Source organism: Centruroides vittatus, unplaced genomic scaffold (genome assembly GCF_030686945.1).
Source record: "Centruroides vittatus isolate TY-2023 unplaced genomic scaffold, ASM3068694v2 scaffold_861, whole genome shotgun sequence".
NCBI lineage: Eukaryota > Metazoa > Arthropoda > Arachnida > Scorpiones > Buthidae > Centruroides > Centruroides vittatus.
Genome location: NW_027122718.1, coordinates 2622527 through 2643320, shown reverse-complemented (window position 1 = coordinate 2643320; position 20794 = coordinate 2622527). Strand labels below are relative to the sequence as shown.

The 20794-nt window shown below is 29.5% G+C and overlaps 1 protein-coding gene across 1 annotated transcript in view; it reads right to left on the bottom strand.

Moving 5' to 3' along the window:
- The window catches only part of LOC136989972 (serine/threonine-protein kinase mTOR-like), a 136275-nt gene that overhangs the window by 105749 nt on the left and 9732 nt on the right, over positions 1–20794 (bottom strand). The window contains 6 exon segments of the mRNA XM_067288283.1: positions 2857–2969; positions 6480–6776; positions 11802–11936; positions 12159–12257; positions 19264–19365; positions 19616–19851. Coding sequence (XP_067144384.1) covers positions 2857–2969; positions 6480–6776; positions 11802–11936; positions 12159–12257; positions 19264–19365; positions 19616–19851 — 982 coding nt within the window.

Sequence of the window (20794 nt, the reverse complement as noted above, 5' to 3'; positions counted from 1 at the left end):
TTTTAAGTTAAAGGTAATTTAGCAACAAAAAATGAAATATCTTATATAATGAAAATGAAATAATCTCTGTTCTATTTGTTAATAGAACAGAGATTAAAAGTCAGAGACCTTTTCTAATCACATGTATGTATTTAAAAGTTTATGCTGTCATTTATGGCAAGAAAACAGTTAAATTAGCACTACAGATATGAACTAACTCCAAGAATCAGTATCCATAAAGTCATTTAAAGGAAAATAATTTAAACAAACAACATCACTGTAACCCAATACATTATAAAACAATAAGCCAACCAATGCTGTATGTCATCAGGCTAGAAGACAGCTATAATACTAATAAAATATGAAACAATTTGGTACTAGAGGGAGGCATTAAGTACCATCTTTTAATAAATTTAATAATTATAATTTTTAATTAAATAATTTTATTGCAGGTTCGAGTCCCGCTCTGGAGCGATTCTTTCTTCCAGTAGTTCTAAATGATTTAAATTATTTAATTAAAAATTATAATTATTAAATTTATTAAGAGATGGCACATAACACCTCCCTCTAGTACCAAATTGTTTCATATTTTATTAGTATTATAGCAGTCTTCTAGCCTGATGACATATGGCATTGGTTGGCTTGCTGTTTTTGAAAATAATTTAAATTGTTGAATACTTTTAAAGTTGTATTATTTAAATAAAATATATGAATCAAAAAGTTTGTGATATCATTTATGACAAATAACACATGACAAAATGACCATTTTTTAACATAAAAAAATTAATATTTTTAATTTTGTATTTTAAAATATTTATTTGTTATTTAAAAATTATTTGATTTAATTATTTTTTATTTTAAGATAATTTAATTAAAATGATATTTAAAAATATCATTCAGTTGTGTTATATTCTTTTCCATAAATATCATCATAAAGAATTGAATCCATATATTTTATTTTCTTCTTTGAGTATTTTAGGAAAGTTCAAATAAGAAAATGTGAGTCTACATTTTAGAATAAATTTACAGAATAATTTCAAGATATTCTTTCTATTCAATTTAATAATTTTGCAGTTTATATTTTCAACAAAAGTATAGAATAAAATTTGTGAGAGATATAAATTATAGTTACTACAGAAACTATTTCTTCACAGAAAATGCCCAAGTTCAATTTTACAAATTGGCTTCTCATTCTCAAAATACTTTTGTTCAACACAATGTTCAATTATCTTTTTAATGGAGATTGATGTAAATCAATCTCCATTAAATAAAACAAAAATTTTTTAAATATAATTTCAGAATAATGATGATTAAAACTGCAATCAATTCTCAATTATTTCTTTGAACAGAAGATGATCATCATCATTGACCTACTTAAGATTGTTAAAAAAGATCTATCTATACTTTAATTATATTTTAATACATACAGTGTTTTTTTTAAATTTTTTTTTAGTAAGAGTAGAAAAAAATTTGAAACAATAATTAGAATCAGTGTAGGATTGTGTAGTTTAATATACTAATACAAACAAACAAATAATATACTTTACAAACATGTATTAATATGTTATACTACACAATCCAAAGATCAAAAAATCCTGAAATTAAGAATCAAATATTTCATGTTAAATTAGGCTTATTCACTTTACAAATTAATAATAAATGAATTAAATAATTTTTATTTTTCTATTAAATTTTAATAACAATGTGGGGTCACATGATTTGTATCACAACAGAGAACAGTTTTGGTTTCATTCTTACTGTTTTCTTAGGTTTGGGATGAAAGATATTTAAAAGTGCAATATGTTCCACAACTTTGGATAAAGAATGACTTACCTATACTGTATATTAAAACAAACAAAAATTATTTTAGTAATGACAAACATTTTGTTACAATTAACAATTAATGAACATAAAAATTTTCACATCCACAGTAGTTACAGAGAGTTAATCTTTTTAAGAGTTCACATAATCTGCTATCTTTTAGGAACACACTAATTCAGAAACTCAATGTGGTTTCTTAACATGAAGATAAATCTGTGCATCTAATGCAATCAATGGCCATTGATTGCATTAGATACACAGACAAAAATAGAGAACACAGTATGACTTCCTAATGTGGAGTGTCTGATCTGAATCAGTTTCAAGCCCTTTCCTTCATTTGGCCCCTCTATCATTTACTGAGTAGTCCTGAGAATCGACTACATCACTTAAACCCAGGTGGCATACCAATAACGCAAATTGTCCAGGACTTAATAAGACTTAACAGTCTTTGCACAACCTGAGCTGCAAAAATTCAATGTCTCACCTTTATGTCTTTTTGGTGCAGGTGTGTCAGAATTTTGATTATTCCAGAATTCAGTAATGTCCTTAATGAAGGAATTATAATAAAACCTTCCATTTGGATTTTATTATAATTTTTTGTTAATTGTGAGAACCCAGATCCTCACCATTTTGCCATTTGAAAAAATTGTAGACCTATAAATTCCCGTTGTCATCTGTCTGTCTATCATTCCTTCCTTAATTTCAAGAACAGAGTTAGATAGATGACAGGTGAGATCAGATATAAAAACCATAGGGATGGGAGGCCCTGATTAATGATATATGAACTTCTGATACAAACCAGAAATCCTGTTATTTCAATTCAAAAATTTTCCCCCAAAGATGTTAGATAGATGACCAGAATGACTATTGTTAAAGGAAGAGTATGATGTATGAGGGCAAACCACTAGTAATTTGAGATAGAAAGCATATATTTTAAATTAAATACATTAAAAATATGATTAAAATTGCAGCCTGGCATTGTGATGATGTCACAATAAATAATTGCTCATTATATATAAATTATTAAAATAACCTTCACATTAAAACTATACAAACCTTTTAACAAATTCCTGTGTTTGAAAAGCAGCCAATCTTGGAATTATTGTCAATAAAGTCTGTTGAATGTACACACTTCTTGTAGCTTTCAGACGCATCACTTGTTGACAAATCTGAAAATTATTTAAAAATAAAATTGTACTTTACTTGTTAAGAATCTTCATAATTTAAACAAATAGTATCAAAATATTTTTAGTTTATTTTCCATATAAAAACTGGCTGATTCTATGGATCAATTTACTCTCAGACTTTGGAATAAGAATCCTCTTTTTTCAGTTAGTAACAATATTTCATGCTGTTTTGTTGTTGGCTGCACAGGAACATTGTCATTTTGTAATCCTGTATCTTAACATTCAAAAATTGTTATTTGCTCTGGCAAAATGATTATTTTCCTCATTTTGTTTAATATTAATCCCAAGTTTATATGTCTGAAGAAACCTGGTTTTAAATCAATTAAATGATACAATATGTAATACGCTTGATGGCTAGAATATGTTGCAAGTTCAATTTCATTCAAAGTAAACTTTTTCAGTTAGCTTAAAATTTTTTAACTTTTAAACTCTTATCAAATAATAGCAATTCATGCAGTTTAATGTTTCTATTTGTTAAATAACTTAATAGATTATATTTCAATTAAAATTCAATAAAATATCTCTTGGCAGTTTACAACAGCTGCATTCAGCAGACTCAGTTGTTCCAACTGACTGTAGCAATAGCTGGTATGCACTGATACTGTATCTGCTGAATGATAAGTTATTACAAATGTCTTGACATCATGGTTAGAACCATAAATGAATTCCAGTAGTAACCATGATATCAAGACATTCAGCATTTTTCAGAAATACTGCTACTACAGAGAGCATTCAGTAAAAAAATACTAAATCTGTTGGATACTGAGACTGTTGAATGCAACCATTGGTTACATTTTTCATATATTAAAAAAAAGTTAATTTTAAACAAAATTTAAAACAATATAATAAGAATCTTATTTTAATAACAGTAGTTCAAATTTTTCAATTTCATATTTACTGAATGATACAGCATATTATTATTATTATTATATTAAAATAGTTACATTAGCAAAACAGTACATATTATAATATAATAATTTTTAATTTTTCACAAACATAAAAAGTTCTGAATTTAATTTTAAAATTGAAGAATATATTTAAAAATATCATTTAGTATTTACAATTTAATAACACAATAAATATGGAATAAGATATTAATGTGAGTTCTAATTTCTAAACTATTTTTTAAAGATTTAATAATAATAATACAAACAGCTGGTTAGCTCATGGAGGCCTCTTTGGGGAGATGGAAGGATTCATGATTGCCATACAGGATCAGATCATAAATACTAAAAACTACAGAAAACACATACTCAAAGATACAACACTCACAAATGACACATGCAGAAAATGTCACATCATGCCAGAAACTATACAACACATCACCTCTGGTTGCAAGCTTTTGGCACAGACAGATTATTTACACAGACATAATCAAGTAGCAAATATGATACACCAAGAGCTTGCAAACAAATACAAATTATTAGACATCCACAAACCATACTACAAATACATTCCACAGACAGTATCGGAAAACAACACGCACAAAATGTACTACAACAGAGCCATAATCACAGATAAAACAATTTACCACAACAGACCAGACATCACACTCCTTGACAAACACAATAAAATCACATACATTATAGACATATCCATTCCAAACACTCATAATGTACAAAACACATGCACTGAAAAAATTAGCAAGTACACAGAACTCACCCAGGAAATAAGGCATCTGTGGAGAATGGATAAAGTGTTTATTGTACCTGTCATTCTCCTCTACAGGTGTCATACCACACACACTATACAAAAGCCTGGGAACATTACAATTAAATAGAAATACATACATCACACTTCAGAAAGCCACTATATTGAATACATGCCACATTGTTAGGAAATTCCTGAATACTGACACTAACACTGACACACTTACTTTATTTCAGTTTTGTTTTGGTTGCTATGCCTTGACTGTAGTCCGGCATAGTACACAGCCACCGGTGTCATTAGAGTATAACCCATTTAACCCAACATAATAATAATAATAAAAATTAAATGAAATTTAATCAAATTAATAATTTTAAACATTAATTTTGTTTAAAATTATACTATGTAAATATAATTAAGTATATTTTATTAGCATCAGATATATTTGGAATCTCAATGACATAACTGTTTTATTACTCTATATTATAATATACAAGGGTCATTCTGGAATTCACTGCAACTATTTTTTCTGTGAAACATGTGGCAACACTGTAATTCTAGAATATACAGTTGGATGTGCTTCTGAATGTCACCACTAGATGGGATAAATGTGCAGTAGTTGCTTGTTATCATGTGATCAGTCAATCAGTTTGTTGTCAGTACCATTCAAAAATGGAAAGATTAAAGTGGAAGACACTCTGTATTTGCCAAACTTCAGTCCATGTAACTTTGATTTGATTCCCAAAGTAAAGAAACTATTGGATGGAAAACAATTTATGAACAAAGAGGACATCTTGATGGCATTCAGTTAATAATAGTACACATTAGTGATTCACATGTAGGAATGTCCTGATACTGTCAATACCAATACTGTATCAATACTTTCCTTTGATACTGAGTATTTTTTGTACTTGATATTTTTGGTGTGTTACCTTGAGTATTGAATCTGATATATTTACTTTTTTCACAGACAGGTAAGATACAACCAAAATTGGATTTTGCAGTCAAATCCAGAACTGAAACCAAATTTGAATTTTAAAGTCAGTTTCGCCAAAACTGAATCTGATACTATTTTTGGTTAAGCTAAACTTATATAGTAAATATTAATGACCAAAAATCAATAAATTTATTACATCAAATTTCATTTTCAGAATCTATATATAGTGTGCTTAGAGTTCAGATTAATATTTATAAATAGCTTGTCAATTATTTGAAAAATTTGAAAATATATTAAAATCTCCAATCAACTGATACAATATTGGTAACATTTAGTTTATAATAGAAATCAGTTTTAACAACTTGTTAATAATAACTAACTAAAATAAGGAATGTTATCTATGTTAAAATTAAAAGTTTCAACTACACAAAATGTTTCAAAATCAAGCCACAGATTAAACAGCAACAGCTGACAAGATTTTCAGTTTCGATACCCAATCCTGGGTATCCCAATATTGTCTGGGATTGACACTTTAAAACTACTCACATGCAGCAAATGGTATTCATCACCTTCCCCATTATAGCAATGTACTGTGGACAATCTTGGAAACTATCTTGATGGGTTTTATTGGGCATTAGTGAGTTCATTTTTTGTTCATTGTGTATGCGATATTTCTTTATTAAACAACAATTTCAACATATTTGCTTCCAATTCCTCCTGATGTTCTTCCACTAACCCAGACTAATATAATGGTAACATTCAAACGTATATTCAACAGTCATTCAAATGTATATTCTAGAGTTACAATGTTTCTGAATGTTTTGCAGAAAAAAAATTGTTGCCATGAATTCTTTAACAACCTTTATCTTTAAATTTATGTTTTATAAGTTGTATTTATTTTTACTTACATGATCAAATTTTTCTATCATTAACTGTTTACATGTATTACTTTCATATAATGGTAAACGACGTGTTTGTGACATTGTTCCAGGAAATGTCCCAAGAGCTTTATGGTAACGAACAACAGCTGACAGTCCAATTCCGTGATGAGCTGTTAAATGATGATAATGATGTAACTGATGAAGTGCACGAAAACTACGAGTCAAAGATCCAGATCCAAGTTCTTTAAGAAAGTGATAACGTTGAGAATATGCTTCATGAGTTGCTTGTTGCTGAGTTATATCTTCTAATTCATGCCTGATTTTCTGAAACAGAGAGAACTTAATGATAAAAAATTAGTAACTGAAATCTGATAGAAATATATTAAAATTTTATTTTATAAATTTGTATAAGTTTGTAAATTTTATAAATTTATTACATATACATTGCATACCAATCTTAAGAAACAAATAAACATCACACTAAAACCCGATAACATTAAGCCAATACATCATCAACCGCCGTAAATAATCAGGCTAACTTTTGGATATATACAATTAAAGATTAGAAATAAATTTGGCACTTGAGGTAAGCATTAGGCACCATTTCTTATTAAAATTAATAATTATAATAATTTAAATAATTTTAGATTAAACTGGAAAAAAAGAATCGGCCCGAAGTGGGACTCAAACCTGCAACTCCAACTTACCGTGCGGTCGCGTTGCCAGTTACGCCACCCGGACCTTTGGTCTGATCTCCTCTTCCAGCATATATAAGCCAAAGACATAACAATAGATGACTATTACAGTGCTGACTGGGGACAATCCGTGCCCATGGCCAGAAACATCCACTCAAGGAACTCAGTCGACCATCGCAACCCCAGCAAGGTATATATATACAATCAATCAATAAATTTTATTTGCTGCACAAAAAAAGTACAACACCAGTACTGCAAAAAGCACAACCGGTGGTATATATATACAAATAAACATCACACTAAAACTTGGTGATGTATTGGCTTAATGTTATTGGGTTTTAGTGTGATGTTTATTTGTATATATATATATATATATATACCTTGCCGGGGTTGTGATGGCCGACTGAGTGCCTTGAGTGGATGTTTCTGGCCGTGGGCATGGAGTTGTCCCCAGTTGGCACCGTAATAGCCGTCTATGGTTATGTCTTTGACTTATATATGCTGGAAGAGGAGATCAAACCGAAGGTCCGGGTAGTGTAACTGGCAACGCGACCGCACGGTAAGTGGGAGTTGCGGGTTCAAGTCCCGCTTCGGGCTGATTCTTTTCTTCCAGTTTAATCTAAAATTATTTAAATTATTATAATTATTAATTTTAATAAGAGATGGCGCCTAACGCTTACCTCAAGTGCCAAATTTAATTCTAATCTTTAATTGTATATATCCAAAAGTTAGCCCGGTTATTTGCGGCAGTTGGTGATGTATCGGCTTAAGAAACAAACAAGAATTCCATGAAAAATAATTATTTTACATTAAATTTAAATCTATAGTAAATGTATTATATAATATTAATATTAAAACACTTATTATTCTAACGAATTTAATCCATAAACAGTTCATACTCTACAACTCTTTTTCTTTCATATACTGATCAACCAAAAGATTATGGCAACATGTCTAAAATGTGTTACTCTACCATGTACTGCTAAAACAGGCTGGACTCTCCAAGTTATAGACTCAATAAGGTGTCTGTAATTGAGGGTATTCTATGGTATCTGGAGGTATACAGCCACAAATAGGTCTCCCAATTCCTGCAAGTTTCTTGGTGCAGAAGTGGCAGAGAAGACCTGTTATTGGAAAGCATCCTACAGATGCTCAATGAAATTGAGGTTTGGTAAATTTGGCAACCAAGGCAACTTGCCAAACTCCTTGTCATATTCTTCAAACTACCACTGAATAATATGCACCTTAATGTAAGGTACAGTGTGTTTCACTGGATAGTTACAAAAAAAAAGACAATAAACCTATCCCGCGTTGAAATTTTTTTCCATTGTGTGTCACACTACGTTGAATTTTTGTCGATGTTAATTTAAGCCTAATGAAAATTCAATGTTTCAGGGAAAATAATCATGGCTATTGTATTGTCCAAAATTATTCTTTTATTTTGCACACACAAAATAGACATTAACCCTTTTCCCCCGACATTTTATTCACGTTTATTTTGTGATCCTTCCTAAGGCAATATAGGTCAGTCAGGCGATATTTTAAAAATTCACCAAAAATCAAATTATCATTATATCTATATGAAAAAAATCACGTACATTTATTAATATCTTTAGTTTTAAATACGATATTTTTCAATACAGGTATACCTCACCTTACGTCAGTAATTGGCTCCAGGCTAGGCGACGTAAGTTGAAAAACAACGTAAGTTGAATTTACTTGTGTAGTTACGAGGTAAGTCGAAACTACAGTGGAAAACGCCAATAATGAGCACTTAAAGACCGCTAAATAAGACAACACAGAAACACAGATTTTTTTATGTTTTGTTCTTTAGGATTTATGATGATTATATTAACATTTACTGTAAATGTACATATTTTAACATGATTTTATGTGCTTTTAACGTTTTTCTAGTGATATTGCGACTTCAATATTTGTGGCGGATAGATGTAAAGTCAAATAAAATGACTTAAACTTGATTTTTATTTATCCAAATACTTTTTTGACAAATGACGTATAATCAAGAACGATGTAACTTGAAACGACGTAACTTGAGGTATACCTGTACATTTTATTAGAAAAATTTATAAGAAAAAAAATAATATATATCAGAACTGACATATAAACTTGATAATTTGTAACTTTTTGTCAAAATTAACATTGTCTAGTTACCTAGTTGTTTGCTGGCACTGAGCCAGAAATACGTAAAATATTGTTTTGTACAATTCAATATAACACTTATGCATGTACGTTTATTTGTTGTGAAATTATCGCACATTATATCAAACATTTGTTTGGAATCAAAATTTTACTCTGCTATCAACTAATATAATGAACTAATATACTTTATTAAGTTCATATCGAACGAGATTATACATTTTTGTAATAAACATATGATTACCAGTAGCAATACATGTAACATTTGCTGATATTTTCAATTAAAATAAAAAATAAAAAATAAATAAAATGTCAGAACAGAAGGTCACAACTTGAATATTTATAACATGTTGACTTATTATAGCTAAATAAACTAATTATAGCATAAATGAACTTATTATAGTAATATTATTGCATGAATATGCTAAAAATGAAATAAAAAATTATCAAAAAAAATAAATTAAGAAAAAAAAGCATTAATTAAAATTTTTTAAGTCAACAAAACACCACCTGGACAAAAATATGTGAAACAGATGATAGACAAGACGATGCCATCAAGTGCTGACATCTGTTGTCAATAAATTTTACAAAAATCGAATTTTACTAGAGTAACGACGAATCTGTACTCTCAAAGTTTCACTTAACAATGGGGGATACCGATCGATCGGTACCATCAGAACCAAAGGGTTAATAAATGTAAAAACAAAAAAATTATATTTCAAAAGTTAATTTTAATATAAAAATTATGCTGACTAATGACACTTAATGTCAAAAATGTCCCGATGCAGAAACGAGATATCTCGGGTTCACAGGTCAAGGTCATCATGTTTTGACCCAATATGTTGGAAATACCAGGGAATAGGTTAAATGAATATACTTTATTGGAAGAAAAAATATGTTTTACAGCAGTATCAGCTGTCACAACGTATATCAAATACATGTCTCAAATCTCAATATGTAACCAGTTCAAATGCTGTTATTTTCTAGAAATTATCACATCCAAACTTCAAAAATACTATTCAATCAACAACAATATTTTTTGGAGTCTGTGGATGTGATAATTCCTAGAAAATAATGACATTTGAATCCAGTAAACATTGAAATTTAAAAAAACAGAATAAAAGCAGAAAGACAAAACATGTCTCAAAGTCCTCCATTACTGATGGGAAAATCCTTTGTGGGATCTGTGCAATATCAAGTGTTCACTGTCTCACTACTTCCATCTGAATGCCTTTCACCACCTTATCAACATTCTCAATTTACAACTCCATCTCATTTGTCTTTCAAGAGTTATTTCCACATGAAAGTTATAACTACCCAGTGAAACACTGTACATTGTCCCAGTAATAGTGTGAAAAAGACAGTCTCTACAGGAAATATCATGCTCACTAGTGTACCTAATCCACAACAATGTTTAAGTAGGTGCATCTTGTCAAAAAGTGGTCCACAGAAATAATGGGACATAAGGCCTCCCAACAGAACCCTCTCAAAGCCATACATCACTTCTGCCAGCCTGTTTTTGTCCAATGGTGCACCCAAGTCCCAGGAACTGGCAACTAGTAAATGACATACACAAATGCTGCTACTCACATAATGCAATTAAAATCAAAATTTTCAAATCAGATAACTTTCGTCACCTGATCCAACATCCAAGATCAATGATCACATGTCTCTGTAGATGTTGACAATGTGCTGGTTTTAGCAATGATCCCTTGATGACTAACAGCTATGTAGCAGCGTGCAACAGTATTCTATGCACTATGCATTGAGATACCATCGTATCGTCTCCATTAAATTTTTCTGCAATCTGTCACATTAACAGCAAATGTGACAGATTGCAGACTGTTATTTTTTTACAAGTCAGTTCAGTCTTGTTCCTGTGTAATGTCAATGAGGCATAGTCAACCAACACATTTCATATGGTTAGAAATTTCTCCCTTTACAGACCACTCCCAGTAAGTGCTCATCCAACAGCATGGGAATACTTCACCAGCCTTGCTGTTAAAGTGTTCCCATGCAGCTGGGTGAGCACTAACTCATTCTTAGCATCACAATTTGCTTTTTGTAAAACTTACTTAGGTCCTTGCCCTCTCCTATTTTTGTTGCAGTGCAGTGCACACATCGACTGACAGTACATCATAACTTCAAAAACATAGCTTCAACTTAGTTTCCAATTTCTTACACTATTACAGATTCAATAATTATTTCTATTGTAGTTGTGGCTATTTATTCTTTTTCACATCGAAATAAAGCACAAATCAACTAACAGTTAGTTTCAATTTCTGACTCGTTTTAATTAATAGTTTTTACATCATTTCAAATAAAAAAAGAAAAATGCACTTTTTTTATAATTCACTGACATTTAAAATAATTTTCAGTACTAATATTTTATTAGTTACAAACATAAAAATAATCACTTTATATCATATAATTTAAGAATTTATTCTCAAAATTAAATATATAGGAATCTTTATCTTAAAATCATCAAGACACTTACCTCTCCCTCTGCATTACTGCATCTAAGTAATTCGTTTATTACTAATAGTGAACCATGAAGTCTGTCGTCTCTGTTTACACTTTTTTCTCTAGGTGGAATTTCATCAAATCCTTTTTCTGCTTCATCATAACATTGCTAAATGGTAAATTCATATTTTTAAGAAATGTAATTTATAATTTACTTAATATGATTTTCTAAAATAAAATTATCTGTGAATTGATAGTTTCTATTAAACATTCAAACATGACATAAATTTTTATATTTTAATGAAAACTATAAATACTCACTGATATAAAAAATAATTATATATTTTTTTGGTTATTTTATTTTAAACTATATAAAAATGTAATTATTTACCCTATACCACTGAGGTTTTTGGGATTCTTTGGTTTCACGTTGTGTAGTGACAACAAGAGCTGCTCGTAGAGCTGCCACTGCTGCTTCTCTGATTATAGGCTAATATAATATAAAACATAACAAAAATGATGTAAGCTTTAAACTAAATTTATTTAAATTTATTTGCTAAATAGATGTTGAAAATAACAAAAACTATTAAATATACTAGAGACATCAAAAAGTTCCTGAGTTCTCAAAAATTAAAACACTTCATGTATTATTCAGTGTCATTCATACATCAAAACTATTAAAGTTAATCATAAATGTTAGTAACGAACTATTTGTGTTGATTTCGTTTTTGGTCGTCTAGAGAGTGCACACCGGTAACAGGTAGAGCATTTTAATTAAAAGTTAACCTAAACAAATAGAATATGTAAAAGCATAAAACATTCCAAACATTACAACACAAATAAACACAGTGTCAATGTCCTGAAGTAAAAATACAAGTTTCTATGTTAAAGTAACAATATACAATATCACTTCAATTTTTTATTTTATTTCTACAAAAGATACAAGGCACTACCAAATGGGTTATTTTACCCATTGGGTATTTGCCAAATAAAAAGCATATAAAATATTTATTACAATAAATTTTAAATTATTGGAATATACTTGTAAGATCGCCGACTGGTGGTGATAAGGAACTGGATATAAAGTTGCCATCATTTAGGTGGAAATCAGTTGATCCCGCATCAGGATGAACCTAAGAGAAGTTTGCATGTGGGTATGGCAGAGGAGGCAATTGATGACAAGTGTTTTACAAAAAAAAAAAAAAAAAAACGTTTATTTTGCAACATTTATGCTTACATTGGCAGTTTTGCTTCTTTCTGGTCCTTCCGCATGGAGAGTACTTCAATCTTGGTTGCAGCCCCAGGGCGAACGAGACTGGATCACTGGATGATGCAGATGATCGATGAGATGAAGCTGTGGCACCCTAGGTGATCGGCGGTAGCACAACACAATAGACAGAGCACAACTTTTGGCTTAATCCAGAGGAGACTGTCCTTTCAACCTTGAAACTCTGATTTTTATAGTTTTTCTTCCACTATCCACATTTCAGATTGGTCCCTTCTCCCATTTCTCACTTCCTGATTGGTCACCCCCTTTTTTCCAGGGAAAAATCGAGACCAACTCAAGTCAAGAAAAAGGTCTCATTCAAGGTGTCTATTTGACACCTTTTGTCGACTATGCTTGGAGATTGTTGATAGAACCTCAACACCTGCGCTCATAATTTAACCCATTGTTTGTAAATGCTGTCATTTTAGAACTCTAACGACCATATGCATCATACACAATGTTTTTCTATCCCTCAAATTTTCCCCCTTTTCTGAAATTGTTTTCCTAGATTGACTATTTATGAGTGCCCATGTAAGAGTTCTACCTTTGGGTTTAACATTAACAGGTTGTTTAACACGTGTTGGCATCGTCCCGGAACGTGTGTTTACATTTTGTGTCATGTTGTTTAGATCAAGAGTTTTTTCCCTCTCTCTCTCTTACATAATTTATTGTTATATTTTAAACACAAGAATTCTGCAATTTACGCGGTTTCAAACCTCATTCGGGTCCTCACATACTTAAACATTCTAAAGACATCACAATGAATGTTTAAAAAAATTTACTCAATGGAAATGTCCCATCATTGGAATCACAGATTAAAAAATTAAAGTTAACAAAAAACTGATCTAAATTTCTGATTTAATAGTAACAAGGGTATATATTTAAACTATTATTTACTGCCTAATCCTTATAAATAATGTTATTCTCATAATTGATAATTTTGAACATTTTATCTAACATTAAATTATAATATTTTTTATAATTTTTCTCTTATATTAGTATAGATATTTATGTTCTAAATATTTATTTATTTTCAATTAAACAAATAAAATGTTAAACTAAAGATGACTACCTTGATATGACAAACAAATAATCCCAGAATAAAAATAATCATCAATAATAAATAAATAAAATAATTTGTTACAATGTTTCTTAAAATGGGATAAACTGGAAACAAGTAATTGTTCTATATCTTCAATAGCATTTACAAACTAACACTAACTAATAGAACATCTAGAAATATCTCAGAAAATCTCTGTAATGCATAGCATGAATAATTAGATATTTAGAAAAGAGTGTGCACAAGATCACCACAAAGGAAGCAGAATGAACACATTTTAAAAAATCTAAAAACAACAGTATGATCTATATATTTGATATGTTCAAAGTTTGGAAATCCTAGTTTTGCTTTATAAATGACAATCTATTTAACAAAAATTATACTTTATCCAGTTTGAAAATCACTTTGAAAAGCAAATGAGCAAGCAACACTACTCTGAAAAAACAAATAATAGTGAATTATTGTTAAAAAATTTGTAAAAAATTGAGTCTTAAGAACAAAATTTGATGATATAGAACAGCCATGTCTTCAAGGAACTTCCTTATATAAAGCAAGGTTCTTAATAATTTCATCAAATTTAAACAAAATGTTTCTTCAAATATGACATCTAGATCACTTATTGACTGTACATATTCTATTATATTTCCATTAACTAAAAAGGGGAAAATACAATGGATTTCTAACTAATGAGTAACATGCTATAACTCTAGACAAATTAATTTGAAAATTAAACAAGATAATTGTAAATCATCATTTTGAATTTCAAAACATCAGAATTAATCATTTTTAAATCATCATAAGCAATAATGACAGACAATGTTCTTGCTTTTCCTCCTTGATATTTTTTGGTTGGGTTAATGACTCATTTAATGTTTGCATACATGTTTCTTTTAAGAATACCTGTTGGTTTGATTAATTTTATGGTATAATCATGTATAATAAAATCAAGCTGTAAGTAATTTTAAAAAAAGACAATGCAACACAGATCCTTGAGAAACACTGCATAAGGAAAAATCATTCTCCTTTAGAAATCACTAAATTTGACTTTACACAAACATAAAACAAAATAAAGCAATTATTTAAAAAATATGTAGAAATTTGTTAAAGGTTATAAGAGTTTTTAATATTATAAAACATTTTTCAAGATAACTTTTTTTCTTCTCATCAAATCACATTAAAAATAACAATCAACTGAAAAATAGATTATTAATTTGAATAAAATATTTTTGAACAAAATAGCATATTAATGGTTCAAATAGGAAGATGAATTCTAAAAACACAAGTTACTAAAAAATGAAAAACTACTTATATTTTTGAACAAATGTTAGATTAATGAAATAGTTCCTATATAAATGTTTTAGAATTCATTTTACTATTCAAACCATTAATCTGCTATCTTGTTCAATAATATTTTATTCAAACTGTTAATCTATTCTTTTGTTCAAATATGTAACATTTTTTAATGTGATCTGATGAGTTAACAACATTTTTAAACATATTAACAAATAAAAATTAACATGAAAATAAAAATTATAAGAAAAATTCGAACAAATAATTTCTCAAGTCTCAAAAAACATCTTATAGTATTAAAAATTAAATTCACATAACTTTTAGCATTTTACATATATATATATATTTATATATATATATATATATATTTTTTTTTATGTTGATGGAGTCACATTTGACAAAGAAAGTAGTTATTAAACCAGCAACTAATATTAGAATGCAAATCAAAATGATTTACAGTTATTCAAAGAATAGATGGTACAACAGAACCAAAGGTCTGATGAATATCAATGTAAAGTATAGTACATAAGCTGGTATTTTTAATTCAAAATTTATTTTTGAATTCAAATCTAGTAGTACATATTAGAATAAGAATGGATAGAACAATGTTGGATTGATTTTAATCTTAAAACAGAAGGGTTATAGATATAAACACAATTCAAGAGTTTTCATCATTTCAGAAGAAATAAAAATACAGTGAATGATTGGTTAACGAACATAACTGTTCCAAAACAGTGTTCGCTATCCAAATTGTTCATTAACCGATTATCGATTTACAATAGATTTTTATAGAGATTTGATTAATTCGTTCTGGAGACTCCAAAAAATAAAAAATTATATACTTTCTTACTTAGTGTATTTATATGTAATAATAAAAAATACATATATACACAGTCTTGCATTTTTATTAGTCATGTTTTTTACTGTTTGTGGGGGTTAAAGAATCTGTCCAATGTTGACTGCTTTTCTTTCTTTCTTCAGGATTTTTCGGAAGTAATTAATAGCATTATTCTTGTAGTGATTCTCAAGCCTATTAACCTCAATCTGATTTGGATGACCATTGTTTTGACATCCTCCCACCTCTTCAAAAGATCTTCAATAGCAGATGTCAGCATTGGTCTTCTTTTGTCTTCCTCTTTTTTCAGGATAAAACACATCTTGTTGAGTTTCATAGTTTTCTTCATTTAAGAGTTCTTGGAGTTCTTCTGTCGTCAGATTAGTTTCAGATTCCATTATGAGCTCTTCAATGTTCTTTATTTCTCAGATGTGATTTTTGTTACTCATTTAGCTGCTTGAGTCTTCTTGATAATATCTTTCTTAGCTAAGATTGTGCTTACTGTAGACCTGTTCAAGCCATACTGCATAGCAACATCAGACATCTGCTGCCCATTCTCTAATTTGGCTATTATCTCTTGCTTGGTTTCTGTGGTGAGCATGGTTCTTGAAAATCCACTCCTTTTAGGCTTCATTATATTATCAGTTTTTTTTAAATAAAAAGTTCAGAAAAGCACTTACAAAAATTCAGATTGTAAGTGCTAGCACAAAAAAATTATATAAATGTGAGGCCCAGATGAAATCCAAAATTTGGTGTTAAAATGTTAACAAATATTTTATGGGACAGTTAAACTTGTCTTTCGAAAATAAAAACCAATGCAAAATTTAACAAGCACCCACCCAACAGTCTCACAAAGACTATAAAAAAATTCTTTGCCAGAAATATAAACAAAAGGCTGGAATTACAAGGGAAAGTTTCAAAGTTCAAAAAAATACTATCTGATCGGTATCAGGTCATGCATTGATGTCGACATCTCTTGAGCTCCAAAACGTTTCAAATTGTCACCTGAAGACAAGGGGACACCAACTGGCATGCAGTATTTTACGTCGCTTCTTCTTGTGTTTGTTCTGCAAGGTGTTCATTATCCTAACTTGTGTTTGTTGTCCGAACATAAAAATCTTTCACGAAAGTGTTCATTGTCCAATTTGTTCACAGTCCGAACTGTTTGTTAACCAATCACCCACTGTATGTTTGTAAATTTTAAAATATTTTTAAGTTCTGATATGATGTAAAATCATTAAAAGTTGCATAGATTCAATACAAAGTAATTTAAAATATTAAATTATTTATTTTGAGTTACTCAGTGAAGATCTCTATTGTAATCCGGTGAAGATCTTTATGATGATCCGTCTCGAGTTGGTTCTTACGACTCGAGAATGTCCGTACGATGGTTTGTGGAAAGCTACACCTCCACACTCAATCCAATGAATATTTACAGTTTATTTACAAAACAAATATTTACAGGATATACAAGTTTGACAACATTACACACATGATGCAATAAAGGTACGGCGTCTCACGTGACGGCTTGTCCTTTGGGAACGATCAGACTCTGGGGAAACTCCGGTCAGTTTGTGGAGTTGGCTCAACCGAGTGGCTGTCCTGTCTCTACACTAACCCTTCTCAGAGGAATTCCTAAGAGGAGATCACTCTCTCTACACCTCACGGGCTTCCTAAGTGTCAGAGACTACCACGTATCCGGTCTCTCGCCCTTCTCCCCGTTCCTCTCGCCACTCTTACTATTTAAAGAGTTCCTCGGCGACAACTTACAACCAATCAGGGTCCTTTCTTTCCCCGGGAGCTTTCAAAAACGTCTGCTCTCCTCCCGACGAAACGGCTTAACGTCATGTCCGTTCCGTGTTTACATTTTCTACCCGACAAACATGTGGCAAGCACATTGATGCGTACACCTTTGTCTTCCCGACCGTTAGTAGACACACGCCAGGTGAGACCAATTACCAAGGTCGTGTCGCTTTTAGACCTGCTCCGCTAAAAGCGGACCTTTACATACTCCTATAGTTTTCACGTTAAATTTTTATTTTTAAATTCATTTCATTTTTATATTCACATTTATTATTTATTTCATAAATGTGGATAAATTATTTTAAAAAATTGAAAAACTGAAGTAATAATAAATTCCCGTAACAATTCTACTATTAAATACTAAGTAATTCAAACTTAAATTTAAACTTATCTCATCTACTAGTACTTTATCAATTAACAGGATTTATAAGTCCTGTTAATTGATAAAGTACTAGTAGACAAGATAAGTTTAAATTAAGTTAAGAACACAAAGGCATATTAATTAAACTAAGTAATTCACTTTAATAATTAAATAAATAGATTAATAGAGCTTATGAATTATTATTTTCAATAAATAGCATTTAAAATATGTGTTAGTGTATATGATAAAAGATCACTGTTAATAGTCATTTGCAAAAAACTAAAATAAAAAATAATGGACCATTTTCTCATGTAGTCTGGGCTATTATTAACAATAACAGTAGATAATGTTAATTTAATATTAGCCCAAAGTGCAAGAGAAAAGGGTCTATTGTTTTTTTAAATATTTTTTTTACAAATGAGTGATTATTAACAGTGATTGCTTATCAGATGAACTGATATATATAATAAAATGTAATATTTTCTCTCTTTTTTTAAAAATGGTGGTAATCGGCAAGAAAACAGAACTCGCCCAGGAAATAAGACATCTGTGGAGGATGGATAGGGTGTTTATTGTACCTGTCATTCTCCTCTACAGGTGTCATACCACACACACTACACAAAAGCCTGGAAACATTACAATTGAATAGAAATACATACATCACACTACAGAAGGCCACTATATTGAATACATGTCATATTTTTAAGAAATTACTGAATACAGACACACACACTGACACACTTATTTAATTTTTGTCTTGTTTTGGTTACTATGCCTTAACTCTGATCTGGCATAGTACACAGCCACTGGTGTCAACTGAGGATAACTCACTAAACCCAATATAATAATAATAATAATAATAATGCTTTATCAAACTTACTTTAGGATCTCTTACAGCATTAAAAATGCAATCAAAAAATTGCTGAACTTGTTGAAAGAAGAATGTTGGAGTTGAAACAGCAAGTTCTCTCAAAACAAGAACCTAATAAATATATAACAACAATTAAGTATATAGAAATCTGTCTTTAAATATATATATATAGCTAATTTTCAAGTTTTTGTAAGTAATATTTGTTACACATTAAAAAATTTTCATAGCAACACAGTGAATGAACATTGACTAATATAATATTTTTAACAAAGATCTAATTTTCTGTGTTTTTAGTAAAATAAGTTTTTCTCAATTAATTTTTCTTTATGACTTGTTACATATTTATTAAAATGTTACATACAGCAGCATGTCTTTTTCCTTCATTTCTATCTCCACTCAACCATTCAAAAGCTCTTTTTACTTCAAAATCTACATATTCAGCAGTGTAAGTTCCACTTGCTAATGCCAATCTTCCCACTGCACAAGCTGCAAGTTCCATTACAGTAGTATCAGCTGATGGAAGTAAGTTACGAAGATAATTAGCAAACCGACTGATTCGAGTACTTGTATTTCCCACATCAACTCCAATTAAATTAACTGTAAAAATAAACAGCTTTAAATATTAAATTATAAATTAAAAAACAAGACAAAATTAATTTATTTAAATTTAACCTAAAAATATTACTAAAACATATAAAAAATTAACAAAATTAATACATTTTTTCAAAAGTATAAATAAAATCTAAATATACTTAAAAACATAGAAATTAACCAAATATCTATAAAATTGTAAATATCAAACTAATAATTTAATTGTTAGACATTTGAAAAGTAACGCTAATTCTTTTTCTATATCAACAGAATATGCATGGTAAAAACAAAATCACTACTAGCTGAGTAAGAAAAATTCAATAATAAAATACATTTCATTGTACAAGAAGATATAAACTATATTTACATTATCTGTTTATTGAAGATTTTGATTGATATGTAAAAAATATTAAATATTTAAAAAGTAATATTAATTATATATCATCAGATAATATAATTATGAATATTTTAATGGAGTTTAAATACAGTAAAACTTCTCTAACTCAAAAGTTTGCAATTTGAATATTTCTTTAACTTGAAGAAAACAAAGTATGTACTTGGTAGGTTTCAACGAAATAGCATAGGGATTTAAAATCAACATGAACTACAATCCAACCAATGCCGTATGTTATCGAACTAGATAGCCCAATAACATACGGCATTGGTTGGCTTGTAGTTTATAATGTATCAGGTTGTAATGTTGTTGTTTGTTTATAATCAACATGAATTTCTTTAATTCAAATTCTTTTCAAGTCTAAGATTTTCATGGTCCCCTAACATTGATTTATGTTACTTTCAACTTCCCAGACTTGAATTTTAAATATTTATTCTATCCAAAGTAATCCTATTTATTGGATTCTCATGAAATTTTCAGAAAGTTAGTTGTATCTACTGTCCAACATCCATTTGAAGACAAATGTTGCAGTCGAAAATGAGAGGACCTCTCACT